The 21,847-nt window shown below is 60.8% G+C and overlaps 1 protein-coding gene across 1 annotated transcript; it reads left to right on the top strand.

Annotated features, from left to right (window-relative positions):
• Positions 1-605: 605 nt before the first annotated feature.
• On the top strand, positions 606-20,241 carry USP19 (ubiquitin specific peptidase 19). Its single transcript, XM_040591546.1, has 26 exons — positions 606-4,534; positions 6,362-6,418; positions 7,528-7,656; positions 8,219-8,352; positions 8,665-9,072; positions 9,420-9,687; positions 9,804-9,960; positions 10,062-10,133; positions 10,663-10,778; positions 11,100-11,314; positions 11,637-11,838; positions 11,926-12,059; positions 12,247-12,405; positions 12,490-12,600; positions 12,765-12,875; positions 13,031-13,132; positions 13,500-13,640; positions 13,823-13,941; positions 14,177-14,314; positions 14,406-14,770; positions 15,454-15,575; positions 16,097-16,314; positions 16,596-16,748; positions 16,861-17,024; positions 17,105-17,283; positions 19,052-20,241. The coding sequence occupies exons 1-26, from the start codon at positions 4,426-4,428 to the stop codon at positions 19,283-19,285; spliced, it is 4,317 nt and encodes a 1,438-aa protein (XP_040447480.1). The 5' UTR covers positions 606-4,425; the 3' UTR covers positions 19,286-20,241.
• Positions 20,242-21,847: the final 1,606 nt, after the last annotated feature.

Here is a 21,847-nt window from a genome sequence, read left to right as displayed (position 1 = left end):
GACGCGCCTGCAGCCGCGGGCTGGATCGCGCCCTTGCCCGCCCTTGGGGGCGGAGCGCCCCTCGGGCGCCGCGGTGACGTCACGGCAGGCGTCGTTGCCATAGTGCCGTCGGGCCGGGCGCCGCGGGGAGGGAGGCACTGGGCCGGCGAGCGGCCCCGTCCGGCGTCACATGACCGCTCCTCTCCGCCGCGCTCTCGCGTCACGTGGCCGCGTCCGCCGGCTTCCGGAAGTGCGTCACGGGCTTGGGCCTGTCTCCTGAGTCGGCCCGCTCGGAACTTCGGCTCGAAACAAAACAGACCGGAGCGGCGGGCGGGGCCGTGAGTGCGGGGCGGGCCGGGACCGGCCGGGCCGGGGCGGCGGTGGGGCCCAGCGGGGCGGGGAGCGGCGGCCGGGGCCGGCGCGGGATGAGGGCCGGAGCTGCGGCGGCGGGCAGGGCCCGGGGGCGGCAGGAGGCTGGGATGCGGCCCGGGGGCGGGAGGCAGGGCCGGTGCGGTGGGGAGCGTGGCGGTGCGGGAGGGGCTGGCGGATGGCGGCAGCGGTGGGGTGAGAGCGGCCTGAGGCGAGGGGGCTGGTGGGCGGCAGGAGCTGGGGGCGGGGGGGGACAGGCAGCGCCGCCGGGCCGAGGGCGGCAGCCTCAGGCGGGAGCTGGGTGTTGGGCCGCTGCCGGTCACCCGGTGCTTGGCCTGCGTGAGGGCACTGCCCGGGCCTGGGGCCCTCGGGCGGCTGGGCAGAACTGCTGTTCCCCGTCCCTTTGCTGCCCCCGAATGCTTGAAGCTGGGCAGCAGCGCAGGACAGGCCGGGGGCCCACTACCGGCTGCTGTCTGGTTGGACTCCTCTTCCTCAGAGACTGGTTAGGGGCTGGGGGGAACTGGGCCTGCCAGGCTCCCCATGCAGCACAGCTGTAAGGTCTCACTGCTGCCATGTGTATTGTGATTTCCACACGGGTTGGAAACATTTTCTGTGGTAGTGCTGAGTTGGGCGCTTGCCCTTAGCAGCTCTGTGCTTGTCCTTGCTCAGCGTGTGTGTCAGGTGTGCTGGGGAACTGAAGAGACAAGCGTGATTCTTGTGATTTCTGATCCCTTGGGGGGACAAGAAGCGGAAGGCAACAGAAGTCCTTGTGTGCATGAGGGAAGTGTTTCTGTCAGCTGTATTTGGGATGCAGAGGAGCCAGAAGTCTGTGGAACGATGAAACTGGGGGACAGTTAACCTCCACCACAGCTCCCCCAGTAAAGGCCTTTGGACACTGAGAGGAGGGTGCTCCATGGAAGAACCCAGGGACCTCTTCCCACCAAATGCTAAATGCACTCCAAATACAGTGGAGGGCAAATTGCATCTTGTGCACTTTTTGTCATTCCCTGTATGCTAGCCTGGTCTGGTGCTGCCATGGGAAGGGGCAGCCCTCCTCCCTGGCCCTTTGCTCCCATTTCTGAGTTTTCCCTTTACTCTGGCCAGTGAAAGCACCTGTGCAACCCTAGCATAAACTGGGTTGGGGAACTGCTCTAGGGTAAAACACACCTGGGAGAAAACAGTTTCACTCTGGCTGGCATCTTGATCTGGTACGCGCTTTAGCCACGTGGGTGCTTGCAGTGGCACAAAAGCTGGGAGAGCAGAGGGCCTTCTCTCTCAGCAGCGTGGTCAGGCTTTCCTGGCTCGAGAGAAGGATTGAGTAAGGTTCTGTACAAGCGCCCAGCCCATCGGGTGCTTCTCAGAGATACACCTGGCATCCAGCCAAGGTGGCCTTTCACCATCTCTCCCCGGCAGCATCTTCTACAGTGCCAATGTTAGTGGTGCCAAAACCTCCATGCCCCTGCACACCCTGGGGCTGAACGTTCCTGCCTGGTTGCATATTTCCTGATGGCAGAGAAGTAGAAAGTTTCAGGGATTAGAGTAGGTGAATGGGAATAACCTGTGCTTTGCCTGCAGCCCTCCAAAACCCCACAGTGCCCACAGCAGCCTCAGGCTGCCATCAGTCTGGTGGCTGGAATTGGGCAGAGCTCCAGGCCTGCTTGGTTCCTGCCTGCCATTAGGAATAACTGTCGGCAAAACACCCGAGGGAGCCGAGCCCTCAGTGAGGCATGAGAACAGTAGGCTTCTCCCAGAGGAGTGACAGCAGACATGCACCCCTGACTCTCCTCCTTGCCCCCTTTTGGGCAGAGGGCAATCCCTTCTCAGCCCTCCAGGATTCTTCTCAGAGCTTGCTGTCACCCTGTACAACGGTTACCCTGTGCCATCCCTTTGGAGGCACAGGAAGGAGGAGGTGGAGCCTTGTCTGGCCCTGCACAAAGCAGTCGCTGCTTCTTGTCTCCTGCTCCTCCTGGGGCTCTTGCCCTAGAAGCAAAAGACATTCAGCAAAAAATGCTTTCCCGCGTTTGCCTAGCTCAGGTTAGCTTTCTCAGTGCTGGGGAGCACCTGTAGCCAACCTGTTTCAGCGTTGGTGGGGACTGGAGCTGAGCAACAGCGTGCTGCTGGCACTGAGGCCCAGCCTGGCAGACCACTGCCGTGTTTGCTGCAAGGGGCCTTTTCCCGTTCCCTCTTCAACCAGAGGTGCTGCCGCGTCCTGGGGAGACTCAGTGTGTGTAGCAGCTTGGGGGTGTCCCTGCTGTCCTCCCACACACTTTCAAGGTCTCTGACCTGATGCCAGGCCCTGCTCAGCATCCCCATCTCCAGGTCATTTTGGGCCCCTCTGCTGCGTGTGGTGGAGGTCGTCTGTGCCAGGCAGCCAGGCTGGACTCTGCGCTTGAGCTTTTCGTTTAGCTTCAGTGGCTCTTGGTTACAAGGGTGGGTTGGCCTGAAGAGAAGTGGTTTGGGCACAGCACCTGTTGTGGGGCTGGCTTTGCCAGAGCTGAGGGCAGAGCAGGACTGTTTTGCTCTCTGGGGTTCCTTGCAGTTTGTGGCTATGACTCCACGTTTGTGGCTACTTGTTGCCCTGAGCGCTTCTAGAACACAAATGCCCCAGCAACGTGGGGTAGGCAGCACAGAGCTGCCAGTTTGCTCCCTCTGACTGCATGCTTCCCTTGGAGGTGCCTCCTGCCCCCGGCTGTGCCTGAGCAGAGCTGTGGGATCTGTGCCTGGTACAGGGGTGAGGGCAGAACAGGGTGTTCCTGAGGGCATGGCTTGCCTCCCACTGAGAGGGATGCAGGCTCGGGTGGAGCTGGACTAGACAAAGATGCTGTTGGGCTCAGCTCTGTCCTCAGATGGGAGCAGGGCCGTGGGATGGGGTGTGAAATCAGCACGCTGGGAGCTGCTGCAGGCTGCCAGCACCTGGGGGTGTGCAGGATCCGTGTGGCTGGGCCTGCCCCCCCCGCAGCAAACCCCTGCAGACTGGTGAGTGCTGCCGGGGTCAGGGCGTACAGCTTGGGCACCAAGGGAGGAAGCTCGAGTGGGACTGTTTTCAGTGGGTTGTTCTAGCTCTTCTCTGACAAAGCCGTGGACGCTCGAGGGAGAAACCGGAGAGTGAAACTGAGACCAGCCCTTGGGCCGGCAGCTCCCAAACCCTGTAGGGGATCTGGTTCTGCCTGGGAGGGCATGTCTGAGGGGGCAGGGGGGAGCGCCCTGCCTGCCCTGCCCTCTCCCTGGGGCAGGCAGAGCAGAGGTGTCCTGTTTCCAGGCCAGGCCCCGCTGACGCTGTCTGTAAACCAGCGGGGACATGAATATGCAAGGTGCAGCCGTGCTTGTTAAGCTCCCAGCTGGTGGGCGGAGGGGGAGGAACGATCCTTTTGCCAGGGAGCTCTGCTCTCATCTGTCATGGGAGACTGTCCCGGGTCTGCTCCTGCTTCTCCCCTTTCTTCCTTCTTAGGGTGTTACTCACTGCTGTTCCCACCCTCTTACATAGGGCACTGTTTGACTGAAATAGCTGCTGCTCTGAGCTGTGGGGCAGGCTGCCCCAGTTAACCCTGGAGGCTCAGTTTTGCAGATTGGGGCCTCCCTCCTCACCCTCGACTTTGCCTCCAGATGTTGTTAGCCCTGGTGGCTCCTCTGGGCCAGTATTGCAGTAGTGGGAGCCATGAGCATAACAATTGCTTTCCAGGTTTTTAATGTGTGCCACATATGGAAGACCCCCGGTTGTATCTTGGGAGCTCTGACAAGCCCATGGTTTTGGCAGTAAGCATTGTAACAGCTGTGATGAGGTAGGTTTCCTCACTGAGCACTGTGTGGGGCTTCCCACAAGCACCACAGTGAAGGTCATGTGAGGGCACTGGCCCTGGGAGGGCCCAGCACTGGGGCAGGGAGTGGATCCTGATGCTGTTGGGCCGCCTTCTCCTGCCATGCTCGTTCTCTCTTCTATTTAGGCCACTAGTTCCTTGCCAGAGAGTTTGACCACAGAGAGTCGCCAAGATAGCTGGGCCAGGAAGAAAACGTCGCACCCCTGACCCAGACTCCATTACTGACCCCGGCGGGCCGTTTGTGTCCTCCAAACGGCTGAAGATGTCCAGCAGCACCAATGCCCCTGGCCAGAGGAGAGTGTCTCGGGGCTTGGATGATGCCACCAACAAGAAGAAGCAGAAGGATCGAGCCAACCAGGAGAGCAAGGAAGGTGAGAGCCCCTCAGCAGCACTGCATCAAGCAGGCCCGTGGTTTCTTGGCCCTGCAGGGTGGGAGCCTCACAGCCATCTGCTGCAGGATAAGCAGATTTAACTAATCGCTTCCTGCAGCTTATGGTAACCCGTGTGATGTGGGATCCTCTTCAGCACAGTGTCCTCCCTGGACCTGTAACCTCCTTCCTTTGGGTGCTACTTAGCCCCAGCTATGTGAGGAAGGTCAGGCCTTTGGCCTTGTTGGCGTAAGCCTGGAGTGGGCCTTGGTAGTTGTTTCTAGACTCTGATTTTGGCTGGGGCTGAGCTGCCCTGATACAGAGGGAGTGGGACTGAATCCTGTGGGTGCTGTTGCAGCTGGAGGTGATGCTGCTTTCTGATCGGTTTGCTGAGGCCAGATGCTTTGAGGCAGTGACCAGGTGCTCACAGCACCTGCCGAGTGCGAGGCCTGCGGGTGGGGCTGGTGCTTTAGCTTCAGTGTCAGGGCAAGGCGTGACTCAAGTGAAATAGTTGCTGTGGAGTAATTCCCTCTGTAGCTGCTGTGTACCTGATAACAAAAACCATACTTCAGATGCAGGGAATGCCTGTGGGCAGGATGCAAGCAAGAATTCCTGCAGCTCTGGAAAACTGCTTGATTTCTGTGACTGCTCCATTATGGCCGTTGTAACCTCAAAATCACAAGGTGTTTTATAGGCCAAAGTAAATGAGTGTTTGCTGAGGTCTTTGCTGGAACAGCTGGCTGCGGTCTCTGCAAAATCCGACAGTGCAGAGTGCAGCATTGTGCCTTCTCTCACATGGGAGTTGTGCGGTATCTCTGGTAACACCTGACCCTCTGCACCTTCTGACACAGTGGGGCTCCTGCCTTCCTGGGGGCTGTGGTGCAGCTGTGTTGTCTCCATCCCCTCTGTGCAGGGGTGGTGAGGAGCTGGAGCAAGCTGTAGATCATCCAGGCAGTGCTGCTGCAGCACTTCTCACACTGCCAGCCCAACCAGTACCTTTGCACCGGTGACCGTGACATTCAGCAGAGGTTTCTTACTGGTTTGTAGACAGTCGAGTGAGGCAGTGACAGCCCTCTGAGCACTCCACGGTGGAGATCACAGCTTCCACTGCTGCTTTTTCTCTGCTCCAGGACAAGGTGCTGTCACTTTGAGCCCCTTGCCTGGCAGAGCTCACTGCTCTGTGGGGGTGGAGGAGGCCCTGAGATGCTGCTAGCTGTCAGAGGTAATCCTGTGGGGAGCAGGGATTAGGTGTCAGGTCAGTTTGGTTCCCCAGCCTGAGCTGGAAGGAGGTTTTGGCCACAGAGACTGGCAGCTTGTGCAGGAATGGCAATGTTGAAGTGCAGCTGGGCTGCATGGTTCTTTCGTTATGGCAGAATTGGTTTGAACACAACCAAACATCAGGTTCTCCCTGTCAGATCAAGGCAGGACTCCCTCTATACGGCTGGAGGCTGACTGGTGTGCTGAGCAGGGGCACACAGCCTAGCTACCGCAAGCTCCACACTGAGACGTGCCTCAAAGCAGCACTGTCTGCGTGGTGCAGTAATGTGTTGCTCCTGCTGTGGTGGTGCTGATTAGACTGGGATATGGTGGTGTGGCACAGAGCAGCTGTCCTGTGGGCTAACTTGCTGTGGTGCTGCAGGCAGGTCTCTGGGGAAAGGAGAGGTGTGAGGGGGCAGAGGAGGGAAATGAGAAGCGTGTGCAGGATGAAAGGCCTGTATAGAGGTTCAGGGGAGAAGGAGGTGATGTGTGAAATTTTGGGCATCAGCGTGCCGACCCATGCTCTGTGACAGAATGACAGACCTGCCCGCGCTCTGCTTCTCTGCCCACCAGTGTCTCGCCCTGAGCTCGAGCAGGCTGAGACTGCCCAGGAGAAGGACTCAGAGGAGGGTAAGTCGAGGTGTGCACCGGCTGTCAGTGCATGGCCGTGGAGTGCCCTTGCCGAGGGATCTGAAGCTCTCACCTTGTTGTCCCATGCTCCGGCATTCAGTACAACTAACCCGAGTGCTCCCTTGCCTCAGTTTAGCAGGACACAGCCTTCCCAGGGGTGGAGGAGTGTGCACGTGGCTGGGAAGGGCTGTCTGCAAGGAAGAGGTGCTGGGTACATGGCAGGCTGCTTTCCAACTCAGGTGTCACAGTGCCACTGAGCACAGCCCTGGGATGCCTTGCCGCTGGCATCTGTCCTGCTTGTTTCAGAGCAGGGCACCATGCTGGGCTGGGAAAATCCCAAGCCATGTCACCCAGCAGGCATTGTTGGCTGTTTTCTGCCTTGGTCCAGGCCTGCTTTTAGGACAGAGTAGGACATCCTCACACTACAGAGGGTAGAATAAACCTGACTGAAATTAAGGTGGTGGAAATCACCTTTTTGCCTGGAAGACTTCAGCACACCACAGGGCCAGACCTGGAGCCTGGCAGGCACCTTATGGAGGCTCTGCCTGCAGCAGAGTGACGCTGCTGCACCGTTTTCTCCCTGGGTGTGGCATTCTTGGCAGCTGGCGGGTCTGCCCGTGTTTCAGTTGTGTTAGCAGTACTTACCTGGCAGGAGTACAGTACTTCGGTGATTGCAGCTTGGCTGCTTGGTTTGCATATGCAAAGGGGAAGTGGCAATTTCTGATTGTGGTCAGTCCACTTGAATCCCCCAGAGTAATTCTGTGGCTTCCTCGTTCCCTGGGAAAGTAGCAATTGCTTTGTAGTTCGCAGGAGTCACCCCTTTTTCTCAGCCACCATTGCTGCATGTGATGGGGCTGAGAGCAGTGCTGCCTTTCTGATCTCTCTGGTTCCCACCAGGATTCGCCTGCCCTGCTGCAACATGTGCTCTTGTTTGTGGCCTGTCAGATGAGAGCAGGTTGTGAGCATCCCAGTTAACTGGCATGATCTGTGTCCCCTGTGCTGACCTCCTTGAACCGAGTGTGCGTTCAGGCTCGTGTTCCACAGCCAAGGAGTGGGCACTGAAGGTTCGTGCCCCAGCAAGTGGGTGACATTTCCCTCCCCCTTCCTAGAGCTGCTGCTGGACTGGAAGCAGAATGCTGATGAGATCATTGTCAAGCTGAACTTGGGCAGTGGAGCTCTGAAGGTGGAGGATGTGGACGCTGCTTTCACTGACACAGACTGTGTGGTCAAACTACCAGGTATGGGGAATGGAGCGACTGCTGCAGGCGTTACTCCAGCGGGGCTTGGTGTAACTCTGGGCTAGACATGGGGCTGATCCGGACAGGCGTAAAACCTTTCCTTCAGAGGCAGTGCTCTGCTGTCAGCTGGCATAGCTTCAGCCAGCGGGCAGGGCCAATACAAGAGCAGTGTAAAGGAAAGGTGTGGAGTTGGGGAGGGCAGGACCTGGCCTCTGCACCAAGTGAACAATTACCCACTGCTGTGTTGGTGTATTTCTGTCCCCTGTTCACTGGGATGACTGAATATCCTTTGGGAAAGTGACTGTGCCTGTGAGGGCAGGGAGGTCCAGGGCCTTCCCTCTGGGAAGGAGGCCAGCCAGATGTACAAAGCAAATCCAGGGAAGCTGGCTGAAGTCCTGAAGCTTCCTGGGGTATGGTGGCAGCCTGCCTGCAGCCTCCTTGGCTCTGGATGAGTGCTCCTTTGATCTTTGGGCCAGGTGAAAGGGGCTGTGGGTTAGGTTGCCTGGACAACAGACAGCTGCCTGGAGCGCTGCCTGAGGTGCTGGTCCCCCTCTGCTTGCAGATGGGCGCCAGTGGAGCTGTCAGTTCTACGAGGAGATTGAGAGCTCCTGCAGCAAGGTCCAGTGCAAGAAGGGCAACTTTCTACAGCTTGTGCTTCAGAAGAAGATCCCACTCCATACCTGGTCTTCTCTTCTGGTGAGGAGGCGAGGATCTGCCTTTTGAGGGAACTTAGGGAGCTTGAGGGAGCTGGGGTGAGGGTTTCACTCCCTGCTCTTGAGCTGCCCAGGGCGGGGGGTACATCCTGCATCCATGTGCTGCGTGAGGGCAGTAAGCCAGCTGCCTCTGTCCTAGGGAGGGGGCTGTCATCCTGCCACATAGCCTCCAGGTTCTGGAGCAGAGAGCCCCAGCACGCTCTGGGAAGGAGGAGTGAGGGTGAGGGGCAGGCAGAGAGCATGAGAGGTGCTGCTACCTGGATAGCTTCCCACTGTGCTGCACTGCTTTTCACAGAAGAGGAGGAAAGACGGATCCAAAGAGCTGGCTAAAGGGGCCACGTGCTGGGAGAATGGGAAGGAGAAAGCTGCTTCTGCAGAGCTGACCCCTGAAGAACCGAGGGTTGAAGGCCCAGAGCTGCTGAGATCCCGGCGGGAGCCCTCCAACCCCAAGCGTGCTCCAGGAAGAAGCGAGGCCCTGGGAGGGAAAAGCCCAGCCAGCCCAGGGACACAGAGCGGCCCCAGTGCCAAGCGGGCAGTATACCTCAAAGTGGCTCCCACTGAAGAGGAGCCGAATGCCAGAGTCAGCGGGAATGTGGAGCCCAGCAAAGGGCACAGCGGGAGAGCAGGCAGCCGCCGGAATGGCAGAGCCAGCCAAGTTGATGCGCCCACAGCCCTTGCAGACCTCGCACTGCCACTGGAGAAGGTACCCAAGGACCCAGGCAGACAGGGTCCCTTCATGACATGTCCCTTAGCCTCTGTGCAGGGGATGCTGCTCACCCAGGGACCCATCCCTGCCCACAGGATGGGCTCTGGGGTTCCACGGGTGGTGCTGAGGGCTGGCATGGGCCTGGCTGTGGTGGAGGAGAGGGTGATGTGGGGAGCCCACAGTCGTTGGACTGTGATGCTGATGGGTTGAGCGTGGAGTGTGTGGGGCGAGTGGGCAGTGCGGAGCTGTGCCTGCCTGGTTGGCAGCAGTCACAGCAGGTGGGCCAGGGCAGCTCAGGGGTGACGGTGTCTGGTTTTTTTCACTGTGTCCTTCCATCTTGAAAGGCTGTGGTTTTGGCCAAGGAGGCTGTTCCTGTGGAGATGCCACCTCTTGCGGCTACCACAGAGGTGTTCCCCCACCGTATTGCCACCTGTGTGGAGAAGAGAGTCCTGCAGCCAGGCAGCCCTGCTGAGGCCTTGCGGGGCCGGGACTGCACACCTGTCCTGGGAGAGAGTTCTAAGGCCATCCCAGCAGCCACCCCTTCCCTAGGCAGAGACAGTGAGAAGAGGGACTGGTCCAAGGATGACGTGGCTCTGGAAGCAGCAGCTGATGGTGAGTGGCCAGAGCCTAGGGGTCAGCCTGGTCAGGAAGGTCCATCTGCTCTGGACCTCTCCTGGGTCGGCCTGCAGCATTGCCTCAGCAACGTCTCTGTGACTTTCCCCGCTCAGAGCCAGAGCCTTTTGTGAGCCTGACCTTTGTCAAGAATGATTCATATGAGAAGGGCAATGACCTGGTGGTGGTACACGTCTATGTGAAAGAGATCCATAAGGAGACATCCAAGGTGTTGTTCCGGGAACAAGACTTTACGCTGGTGTTCCAGACAAGGTACCAGTGTACTTCGGCATGGTGCCAGGCTGCTGCAGAGCTCCTGGGTGTGGCTGGGCTATTTGTTTGTTCAACTCTTCTCGCTTCCGATTTTTTTGCAGTGACACAAATTTCCTTCGCCTCCATCCTGGCTGTGGGCCCCACACAGTGTTCCGGTGGCAGGTGAAGCTAAGGTATGGTTTCTGTCCTTCTAGCCTGTACCAGGGCAAGGGAACTGAGAGTGCAGAGCTGGAGCAGGAGCCAGTCCCAGCTAGCGGGTCTGTGCAGGGAATGCTCGTTTCTGCACCTGGGGGTCTCTCTTACACCATGCTGCACTAATGCCCCAAGCCTGGGCTGCCTTGGCTCTGTATGGAAGCTTGCAGGAGAGGAAATCTTAGTGTTTCCTTGCCCACACTTTCCTCCCAGCATGCTTTAGAGCTCTTGGGGACATAGACAGACCAGGCTGTGTGCTCTTCGGGCAGGTTGTCTAGCGGGAGGGGGCATGTGGAGCCAAGGAGAATGGATCTGTCAGGAAAGAGGCTTTCAGTGTGCTCAGTGTGGCCAGGCTCGAGGGTTTCTGCCACTACCAGGGCCACCTCAAGATCAGTGCTAGCTGGGTCCCTACCGCCTGGAGGCCATGGCCCTGCCTTCCAGAGGCTTTGGCATGTCTGAGGCTGCTGGGGGGGGGTCTGAGGCACCCCTGACTTGTTGCATGTCTTGCAGGAACCTTATTGAGCCAGACCAGTGCACGTACAACTTCACGGTGTCTCGCATCGACGTCTGCCTGAAGAAACGCCACAGCCAGCGCTGGGGGGGGCTGGAGGCTCCAGCCACACGAGGTCTGCACCCTGCCTTCTTGTCTTGCCTGCCTGCTGCACCCCAGTGGGGCATGGGCCCTCCCCACCGCTGGCAGCTGCCGGTTGGTGCCAGGTCCTCTGGTGTGGGGTTGTGGGGAAGGAGAGGGGCTGAGCGGGTGCAGGGAGGAGCGGTGTGGGGCAAGGCAAACCAAGTGCTAGGGGAAGGGCACTGCTGTTTCCCTCGTTCATGGGGAAGAGGGGCAGGAGAGATCCTGTGTGCGAGCATGGACTTGAACAGCTCAGCCCCGCCATGGGCAGCGCTCGGTGCTGCTAACCACAGGCCCACCCTTCCCCCTTTTTAAGGTGCAGTGGGTGGTGCAAAGGTTGCCATGCCTACAGGCCCTACCCCTCTGGACAAGAACCCCCCGGGCAGTAACCAGCACCCCCTGTCCAGCAAGGAAGAGGCCCGAGCCAGTGACAAAGAGAAGCAGCGTGTGGAAGATGGGGGTCTGGATGGTGTGGCAGCTCGTACAGCCCCAGAGCATGTGGCAGTGAAGCAAGAGCCACACATCCCATCGGTGAGTGGGGCTGTGCTGGGTTTTACCTGGGTTGGAGGAAAAGGGGGCTGGCCTACTTATCCCTGCTGTGGGACCCCATCTCCTCAGTGTTGCTCTGGGGACTGGCAAACTCTTCCTGGAGGAGGCGGTTGCACTCCTTAGTCACAGCTGTCAGGATTAGGGGCAGTGGTTTGCCTGTCTATCCCAGTCCTGGTGGGAGATGGCATGATGGCTCCAGTCCTGCCTGAGGGGTACCTTGGTCCCTTGGTCTTTCGGATTCACTTGGTGTTCCCGGAGAGACCCTCCCGAGCGCAGCACCCTGACACCACCTCTGCTTTGGCAGCCCAAACCAACATGCATGGTGCCACCGATGACGCACAGCCCGGTGAGCGCTGAGAGTGTGGAGGATGATGAGGATGAAGATGAGAAGAAGAAGGTCTGCCTGCCTGGCTTCACGGGGCTGGTGAACTTGGGCAACACCTGCTTCATGAACAGCGTCATCCAGTCCCTGTCCAACACCCGGGAGCTACGTGACTACTTCCATGGTGAGCCCATGCTGGGAGCCCAGCAGAGCCCTGCCACTTGGATGGTGCAGCCAGCAGCTGCTCTCACTCTCCTTGCATCTCTTACAGATCGGTCCTTTGAGTCGGAAATAAACTACAACAACCCACTGGGGACAGGTGGGCGCCTGGCCATCGGCTTTGCCATGCTGCTTCGAGCGCTGTGGAAGGGCACGCACCATGCCTTCCAGCCATCTAAACTGAAGGTAGGGCACCAGAGCTACGCAGGAGCTGCCGTGGGTCCCCAGCACTCGTTTGTGGGCATCTGACTGCCTTGCTAGTGCCACAGAGAGCTGGGTGGATGTGGGTGGGTGCAGCTAGGCTTTGTGCATGGGGCAGAGCCGGTGCTGCCAGGGAGCTGCTGGCCAGCCCTGACTACTGTGCTACCTCCAGGCAGTCGTGGCCAGCAAGGCCAGCCAGTTCACTGGCTATGCCCAGCACGATGCTCAGGAGTTCATGGCCTTCCTGCTTGATGGCCTGCACGAGGACCTCAACCGCATCCAGAACAAGCCCTACACAGAGACTGTTGACTTGGATGGGAGGCCCGACGAGGTGAGGATGTCCCTCCCCAAGGTCACCAGGAGACAGCCCTGGCCTTGGTGGTTTAGCACAGTGCTGAGCCCTTTCTCCCTGCAGGTGGTAGCTGAAGAGGCCTGGCAACGACACAAGATGAGGAATGACTCTTTCATTGTGGACCTCTTCCAGGGCCAGTACAAATCCAAGCTGGTGTGCCCAGTGTGTTCCAAGGTAGGGCAGCCCTGGAGGCTCTGTCCCTGTGCTAGCTGTGCAGCACCAGGCTCCTGACGCTCAGAGAGCAGAGTTCACAGGGCAGGGCTGGGTCTCGGGGTTGCTGCCCCACTGATCTCAGCCACAAGCACGAACTGCAACTGAGCGTGCTCTTGCATCTGCAGGTGTCCATCACCTTTGACCCCTTCCTGTACCTCCCTGTGCCCCTCCCACAGAAGCAGAAGGTGCTGACTGTCTACTACTTTGCAAAGGAGCCGCACAAGAAACCTATCAAGGTAAATTACACCATCTACTCTGGGGAGGGAGCCTGAGAGGGCTCCTGGAGGTGCTCCAGGCAGCTGGTCATGTGCCAACAGGCTAAGCCTTGTGTTAAGTAAGGGCTTGCATGCCTTGATATGGTGTGACTGATGTGGCACTTTCTTGGTGGCAGTTCCTTGTGAGTATCAGCAAGGAGAACTCCAGTGCCATGGAGGTACTCAACTCGGTGGCCCACAGTGTGCGTGTGAAACCAGAGAACCTGCGCCTGGCAGAGGTGAGAGTGCTCAAGCTGGGAGGCAAGCCATGGGCTGCTCTTCTGGGTGCCCTGGCTCCCACAGTTCTGCAGGGAATATGGCCCCTGGCAGTTGCTTGCCCATATCCGACGTGTCTGTGAGGCGAATTTTCTCCGTGGGTGGCAGTGGCGGAGGGTGCTGCTAGGCAAATACCTGCTCAGGGGGGCTGGGCCACCGCAGTAGGGCAAGGAATGTCCATCCTTCCCCGGCAGGGTGGTGAGCTGAGCACAGTGTCCCTGTGGTGCTGCTGTCCCTGCAGCTCGCTGTAGAGCTGAGGTCTGTGGCTTTCTCAGGAGAAGCAGCATGGGGCAGCCCTCACATGGCCACGCTCCACTGCTCTCCTGGCAGGTGATCAAGAATCACTTCCACCGCATGTTCCTGCCGTCCAACTCACTGGACACTGTCTCCCCTACGGACCTGCTGCTCTGCTTTGAGGTGCTGTCCCCAGAGCTGGCCAAGGAGCGGGTGGTGGAGCTGCAGGTCCAGCAGGTAAGAGGGAGTATTGGGACTACTGGGAGGTATGCAGGGAGGCTGAGCCTGCAAGTGGGCCTGAGCAGGAAGGGAAGAGCTACACGCAAGGGCAGCTAGTTGCAGCAAGCACGGATGCCCACCGAGGCTGCCTTGTCCTGCCCAGGTGCCCTTCCTTGCCCAATGGGTCATTTCTCCTGCAGCGTCCGCAGGTGCCCAGTGGCCCCGTTGCCAAGTGTGCAGCCTGCCAGAAGAAGCAGTTGCCAGATGATGAGAAGCTCAAGCGCTGCACGAGGTGCTATCGAGTCGGTTACTGCAATGTGTGAGTTAGCTTGGTGCTTGGTGGGGAGGAAGGGTCTCCTGCCTTCGAGGGCTGGGTGGGAGATCTCAGCCCCTGGGAGGAGGTGGGACAAGCCTTGCCTTTGGGAGGTCATCAGTCTGGCTTGTGGTGCTCCTCTCATCCAAAACACACCCCTCTGGCTCTGCCATGCTCCTGCCGGGGATGGTCACGGATGCCGGGGCTGTGTGTGTTACAGCAGGGGCTATGTGTCTTACAGGGCGTGTCAGAAAACACACTGGCCAGACCACAAGGCTTTGTGCCGCCCTGAGAACATCGGTTTCCCCTTCCTCATCAGCGTGCCAGAGTCCCGCCTCACCTATGCCCGCCTGGCACAGCTGCTGGAGGGCTATGCAAGGTGAGAGTCCAGGAGAGGAGAGTGCTTCTTCCCCAGAGCTGAGAGCTCAGCCCTGTGTCTGGCCAGCTCTGACTGCCACCTCCTTGTCCAGGTACTCAGTCAGCGTGTTCCAGCCTCCGTTCCAGCTTGGCCGAATGTCACCGGAGCAGGGGCTGCAGCCTCAGCTCCCAGACAAGCTGGAGCCTCTGGCCAAGAGCAGCTGTGCAGCAGCCACCTCTGCCTCTGAGCTGGGAGACGTGGACAGGGCTTCCAGCCTCTTGCAGGAGCCCCCGCTCTCGCCAGCTGTGCCTGAGCTGCATCCAGACCTGGGGGACACGGGCACTGTCCGGAGCAAGGTCCTGGCAGCCAGGAGTTCCCTGCTGAGCTTGGATTCAGGCTTCTCTGAACACGTGGAGACACAGGGCGACAGCTGTTGCGAGAAGGAGCCATCCTATGAGAGAGCCCTCAAGCCAGAAGGTAAGAGGTGCTGCGGTGCTGTGTGCCAGGAGCCCAGGCAGCCCCAAGACAAAACTGGAGGAATTCTCCCTCCTTGGAGTGACCTCCCACCACAGCATCCATTCTTCCCTTGTGAGCTTGGTCTAGAGACTCTTGGGGACATAAACGAGGCCCTGGGAGCTGTGTTTTGGCGGTGCTGCCCCACCCGAAATGCCTGCCTGGCCACGCTCTGCCTTGCCCTGGCAGGGCCCATGGGGCAGAGCAGAGACCTGACGAGGAACGAGGCTGGGGTGTTGTGTTGTTGTGGGAGGGGTGGGAAGGCAGGAGCTGGCAGAAGCTTCTGAGTCCTGTGGGATGGCAGAGCCTGGTGCGGGCTGAGCCCCTTGGGGGCTGTGAGCACAGCTTTTCCCTCGCTCTGACTCAGCTGCATGGGAGCAGCCTCTCGCGCTCGGCTGCCTGGCTGTCACGTTTCCAGACACTCATCTCAGGATGGCAGCAATGTGCAGCGAAGGGGCAAGGCAGGCAGAGGAGCACAGCTTGCCAGGGGCAGGCGCCTGCTAAAAATAGTCAAGGACATGGGGCACGTGGTTGTGTTCCTGCAAGAGCGTAGCATGTGAGGTGGGGGTGGGGGCACTGCAAATTCTTGGCCCCTATGCAGGGCAGACAGGCACTGCCACCACAGATCTGTCCCTGCCTGTTTACAGCTGCCATCCCTGGGTACCAACACACTCCAGACTCGCTGAGTGCCCGCGCCACGCAGTTCTACATCAACAAGATCGATGCTGCCAACCGAGAGCACAAACTGGAAGATAAAGGTGAGCCCAGAGCCCTGGAAAGTGCCACCTTCACCCCTCGTGGCCTCTGGCCAGGGTGCCAGAGATTGCCTGGTACAAGGTGAACCCAGATGTGACAGTGGCCCCAGGCTGGACAGTGAAAGCTGCATCTGGTACAGGGGAGGGCAGAACTCTGCTGCACAGAGCTGCTGCCTGCAAGCTCTTCTCGGGCATGACGTTCTTGCTTTTCTGAGCAAATAAACCAGTGCCCTTCAATGTCCTTTATCCACAGAGGCTCTGTGATCTCTGGGTCACCTCTTGTCTGAATGGGATGCCCGCATCCCATAACCTGCTGGTTATGTAGATGCTGCTGAGAAGGGCTGTGCCAGCCTTGCACCCTGCTGGTCGGGGGGTTCTGCTGCCCTGAGGTGGTGAATCTGGCTGTGGGGCCACTTCCTGGCAGCACTGTGCGATCTCAGTATCGAGCTGGGTTGGGTGATATGGCTCCAAGCCCAGCAGAGTGGCCTGGCCCAGCCTGGTGGAGCAGGTGTGTGAAGTATGTGCCCCTTTGCAGGTGACACCCCCCCTGGACCTGACAGATGACTGCTCCCTCGCCCTGGTATGGAAGAACAATGAGCGCCTCAAGGAGTTTGTGTTGGTGGAGTCCAAGGAGTTGGAGTGCGTGGAGGACCCAGGCTCAGCCAGCGAAGCAGCCCGGGCTGGCCACTTTACCCTGGAGCAGTGCCTCAATCTCTTCACCAAGCCTGAAGTCCTGGCCCCAGAGGAAGCGTGGTGAGGAAGGAGGCAGGGTGGGTTCCAGCCCATGGGCTCAGGCAGGGGTGGGAGTTTCCCAGGAACTGCCCAAGCTGGCATGCCGTTTCTTTTGGTGGCCAGGAGTGTTGGGCTGGCCTTCCCAGTGTACTGGGGAGGGGGGCTGCAAGCCAGCAGAGAGCAATGCCAGTGCTGTACAGGACTGTGCTGAGATGTCCCACATGTGGGGAACCTTGGGGCTGGCGGGGCTGCGAGACCTGAGACTCTTCCCATGCCAGTAATGATCACACTCTTCCCCCCAGGTACTGCCCCAAGTGCAAGCAGCACCGTGAGGCCTCCAAGCAGCTGATGCTGTGGCGGCTCCCCAACGTCCTCATCATCCAGCTCAAGCGCTTCTCCTTCCGCAGCTTTATTTGGAGGGATAAGATCAACGACATGGTGGACTTCCCCGTCCGGTGAGAGCCTGGGGGACAAGGTGCCTGAGTTGGCACTGCCTGTGCTGCCCTGTAGCCTTGCCTCTCCCTGCCTAATGCTGACTGCCCAACGGTCCCTGTGTCCTCTCCCCAGGAGCCTGGACCTGAGCAAGTTCTGCATTGGCCGGAAGGGTGAGCAGCAGCTGCCGATGTATGACCTGTACGCTGTGATCAACCACTATGGAGGCATGATTGGGGGGCACTACACGGCGTACGCCCGCCTGCCCAATGACAAGAACAGCCAGCGCAGTGACGTGGGTGAGGATCTGCCACCCTCGCCACCCCCCTGCTCCTGCAGCCGTGGCATGTCCACTTGCTTAACCCTTCTCTCCTCTCAGGTTGGCGGCTCTTCGATGACAGCACAGTCACCACCGTGGACGAGAGCCAGGTGGTAACCAGATACGCATATGTCCTCTTCTACCGCCGGAGGAACTCTCCTGTGGAGAGACCCCTCCCAGGGCATGCCCCAGACCACCGAGCCGAGCGCACCCCCTCTGCCGAAGCTGCTGCCAGCCAGGTGAGAGCTCGCGTCCCTTTTGGCCCTGTTGGAGCCACAGAGCCTTGAAATGTGCCCAGGTGCCCATGTGCAGGGCCTGGCCCATCTCTGCCAGCCCAGCCGCAGTGCGGTGCTTGCCCCTCTTCCAACACTGAAAGAGCTTTTGTCGGCCAGGCTTTGTGACCTGTCTTGCCCTGTTCCGGCTGTGAGCTTGGGACGGTCCCTGCCCTGAGGGAATCACAGGAGAGCTGGTTCCCATCATCAGGGTGGAGGTGTTGGTGGGAGGGCACTGGAGGAGGGGGCCCAGCCTCGCCGGTGACTGCACCAGTGGAAGACTGTGAGTGGTGCAGTGGGAGCTGGCTGTGCCAGGGAGCAGTGAGAACCTGCCCGCCGCAGCTGCTCTTGGCAGGATGGGGGACGCTTTCTGCTGAGGCCCAGCTTGGGGCCAAGATAGGTGCAGAAAAGGCAAATGGCAGTGCTGAGCTGGAAGCCTGGCAGCCGCTGCCAGGTGCTGGAGAGAAACAAACCTGCCAGAGTGAGCTCTGCTGCTGGGCTGCCCGGGAGGGCGGGGGTGGGCCAGCCGGCAGCGTGCTTTGGGCATGTACTGAGGGGAGACGGTCAGGCTGATCTTTGTGTGAACATCAGATACAGATACAGGAGGGAAGGCTGCAGCTCTTCCCTCCACGCTTGGCACCCCTGTGGCCCTGCAGGGTCTGGGGGCGATGCTGGGCTCAGCTCTGGCACTGCTGCAGGCGTGTGCCCTGTTGGGGCTCACCTGGCTCGCGTAGCCCTCAGCCCGGCCCTGGTTAGGCATACCAGCTCTGCCCTCTCCGCTGGGGACAGGAGCTGCCTGCCTCTGGGACCCAGGGCTGTCATGTTGCTGTCTGCCTGCCTGGGGCTGTTCCTGTCCTTGGGGACCTGTGTGTCCTGGAGCTGCTCTGCTTTTTGGGGGTGGCCTGGGCAACAGGAAGGCTGTGCTGCTCATCCCACACTGGCGGTGGGAGCCTTTGGGGGCCCAGGCGGCACCAAGGCTCACTGTACGCCCCACAGCACCAGGGCTCACCGGGTCCCCTCGTGGTGCCGGGGCTCGTCGGGCCCCTGGCAGCGCCGGATCCCCTGCAGCGATGGGGCGCGTTGGATCCTGCCAGGGCTCAGCGGGTCCCTGAGCACCTCGGATCACCCGCACCCTTCCAGGCACCGAGTGCCCTCCGGAGACCTACACCCTGATCGCCTGCTCTGTATGATCAACGGCACAGTGAAGGGCCGGGCTGTGATTGGCTACCTGTGGATAATCCTTCTGGAAGCTGGGCTACGATTGGCTGTCGGAGCATCCCCACCCACCAAAGCGGAGCTGTGACTGGCCGTGCTTGACTGCGCCTCCTGCTCCCGCCACCCCAGCTGGCGCTGGATTGGCCGCTGTCTGAAAGATCCTGTTGGGATCACAAAAGCTGGGCTATGATTGGCTGCTGCCTGCCCCCTCTGCCACCTGGACCCACCAATGCCAGCATATCGGCTCCACCGGGATCCAGCTGCCTGCTCCAGTCCCCACGGGCCCGCGAAGACCCTGCCTGGCTGCTGCCCACGCTCCCTCCAGCAGAGCCCGGCTGCACCCCATGCACCGGAGACCCCGAAGAGCTGCAGGGGCGGGGGCGACCGCGACAGTGCTGCATGGGGAGGCGGGCTGGCAGGGCACGGGGCTGGGCTTGCAGGCAGCCGCCTGCCCCGGGGGATGGCAAGGGGTGTTGCCCGTTGCGTTCTCCAAGTGCTGACGCAGGTTTCCACATCGCAGGCTTCTCTGATCTGGCAGGAACTGGAGGCTGAAGAACAAGAGCTGCAGCTTGATGCACCCCAAAGGCCTGCAAGAAACTCCTGGAGGCCCCGTGGCCAGAAGCGGAGTCCGGGCACCCCCCAGCACCCAGATGAAGGCTGCATCAGATACTTTGTCCTGGCCACCACGGCCGCAATCGTGGCTCTCTTCCTGAACGTCTTTTACCCGCTCATTTACCAGACCCGCTGGAGATAGGCACAGGAGCGTGGCCAGCTGTGGGAACAGGACTGCCGGGGCACGCGCCATCCTAGGATGCTACACAACAAAGACATTGGCTGGCAGGACAGAAACTCGGGAAGGACTCACCGAGGGAAACACGGGGCTGTCGGCTCCTGTCTGTCTGCTCTGGCATCTCCCGTGCCAGCTGGCAGGGCTGTGTGGCTAGCCCGCTGCCTTGCCAAGGCGCAGCCCAGAACCAGGAGCCCCTCTGCCCTCTGTCACTCTTGCTGCCTGCTGGAAATGGGGCAGACCTTGTGGCTACCTGCTGCTCAGGAAGGGACGTAGCTGCTGCGGTGCAGCTGGGGCCTGGGAGCCCCCCAGGAATATCGACTGCCTCTGCTGGGCTCCTAAGAAAGAAGCGGAGACCTGCTGGGAGACTGCAGCAAGGGCAGGATGCCCTGACACGGGTCCTGGTCTGGCCTTCTCTCCCAGCCGTGCTGCTGTGGGAGCCTTGTGCTCCCCTAGGGCTGGGACGATCCATGGTTCTTGGGCCAGCCCTGTCACTCCAGCCAGCCTCCCACTGAGCCTCCAGATGCCAGCTGCCCATGCACCAGGAGCTGCGTGCACTGCACCCCCATGCTGGGGCTGGACGGGCTTGTCATGAAGGGCTTCTGTGCTTCCCTTCTCAGCCCCGCTGGAGCTCCTCTCCCCTGGGCAGCTGCTGGCAATCTGGGCTGGGGTGCCTATGGTGAGCACCCACCTCCATGAGCTGCTGGCCCCCACCAGCCTCCAGTGCCGTGGGGTCTTTGGGCTGTCCCCAACTGGCTGCGTCTGGGGTGGGGGGCAGGGGGTGTCTTTGCCAGATCTCTGCTGGGGGAGTGTGGTGCAGCATCTTGCTTGCGAGGGGACTGGCCATCTCTGCGGCGGGAGAGGTGTGAGTTGGGGGAGTGCAGGTAGGACCTTGGTGTGTTAATAAAGTCAGGTTATCCAAAGAGATGCGGCATCCCTGTCCTGCATGATAGGACCCACACACAAGGGCAGGGACTCTGTGCTGGAGCAGGTGACATTCCTGTGCCTGGGGCCACTCTCTCTGACCCTGCTGGCACAGAGACCGTGCTGTGGCCTCTGCTGGGTGCCTGGTACACCCTGCGTGACAGCAGGCTCGGGGGAGAGCTGAGCCTGCCAGTGCCTTGAGGCACAAGCTGGGCTCCCCTTCCCCAGCCGTGGGGCGGCAGCTCCAGCAGGGCACGTGCAGTGTGTGGTCCTGGGGGAGGGGGGGCTGGGGCACAGGCTGCAGCTCCAGCAGTGTCTGACATTGAGACATGTTGCCCTCGGCTGAGCGTAGCTCAGACTGCTCTGGTGTGTTTGGGTGCGAGAGGTGACTTCAGAACCCTGTGAGTTTCTTTTCTGTCTCTGTCACTGTCCTGCTGGCGGTGCCCTTGGCTGGCTTGGGAAGGATGCTTGGCAGGGAAGGGGCTCGCCTGAATTTCTGGCTGGGGCTTGGACTAGTCAGCGGGGAGCCCAGGGCTCCCCCCACCTCGGTCCCCCACCCCTCCCCCCACCTCGGTCCCCCACCCCTCTTGCACGTGTGCCATGGTTTCCTTCCTCCTGAGCAGGTCCCAGCAGGGAAGCCTGGTGTGGCTGTGCTGCGGTCATGAGGTGCCTGTCCTGGAACAGTCATCTCATTGTCTGCAGCCCTGGGGCTCGACGGCCTCCCCCCCTCGCCCACGGCACTGGCCTCGTGGGGCTGAGTCAGTGCCCGGCGCCGGCGGGGTGACCTCTGCTCCAGCTGGTGCTCGTGCCCCCCGGATTGGGGCTCACAAGCTGCTGCCTGCAGCTGCCTGCCTGCCCTCCCCGGAGGTGGGTGGCCAGCAGCGAGGCCCAGGCTAGGTGCTCTCGGCCCTGGAAATCCCCTCTGGTCCTGTGCTGTTCCTCACACCCCGGCAGGCGCTGGCAGCCTGCCCTGTGGCTCGCTGCTGCCGCCCAGGCTGGCTGGGTGCCCGTGCCGGGGCGCAGGGCTCTGCTCAGACCGGCCCCGGCCGCGGCAGCCCCGGGGGCACGAGTGCCAGGCTGGGGAGAGGCGGCAGCACCGGGGCTGGGCCGAGCGTGCTGCAGCCTGGCTCTCCTCGGCCGGGCAGGTGATGGCTGCTGCTGGGGGCCCTGGGCACGCTGCCTTCCCCCTGCCTGGCTGCTGGGGGCTGGCACCGGTTGCCGCCCTTCTGGCGACGGGACTTCTGCAGGTCGCTCCCCCCCTCCCCAAGGGGCCATATCCCCCCAGATCCCCTTTTGAGCCCCTGGGAGCGGGGAGGGAGATGATGGGTGGGCAGGGCCCCAGTCTCCTCTCGTGCCCCCAGTCTCCCTCTCACACACACCTTCTGCTTGCAGGGCCTGCCTGCAGTGCCGTTCGGATCCAGCCTGGCGCCCGAAGGAGCCCCGGCGCTGGCCGCGGAAGGCCTCCCCGAGCGCTTCGCCAGCCCCGCCGAGCGCCCGGCCCCCTCCTACAGCAGCATGGAAGAAGTCGACTAGGGCGTCACGGGGTGCTTGCCCCGGGGGGTGCGGGCCGGGCCGGGCACCGGGGGGGCGGGGGGACAGGGCGGG

This window comes from Falco naumanni, chromosome 4 (assembly GCF_017639655.2).
Source record: "Falco naumanni isolate bFalNau1 chromosome 4, bFalNau1.pat, whole genome shotgun sequence".
Taxonomy (NCBI): domain Eukaryota; kingdom Metazoa; phylum Chordata; class Aves; order Falconiformes; family Falconidae; genus Falco; species Falco naumanni.
This window is presented reverse-complemented; position numbering and strand designations above follow the sequence as displayed.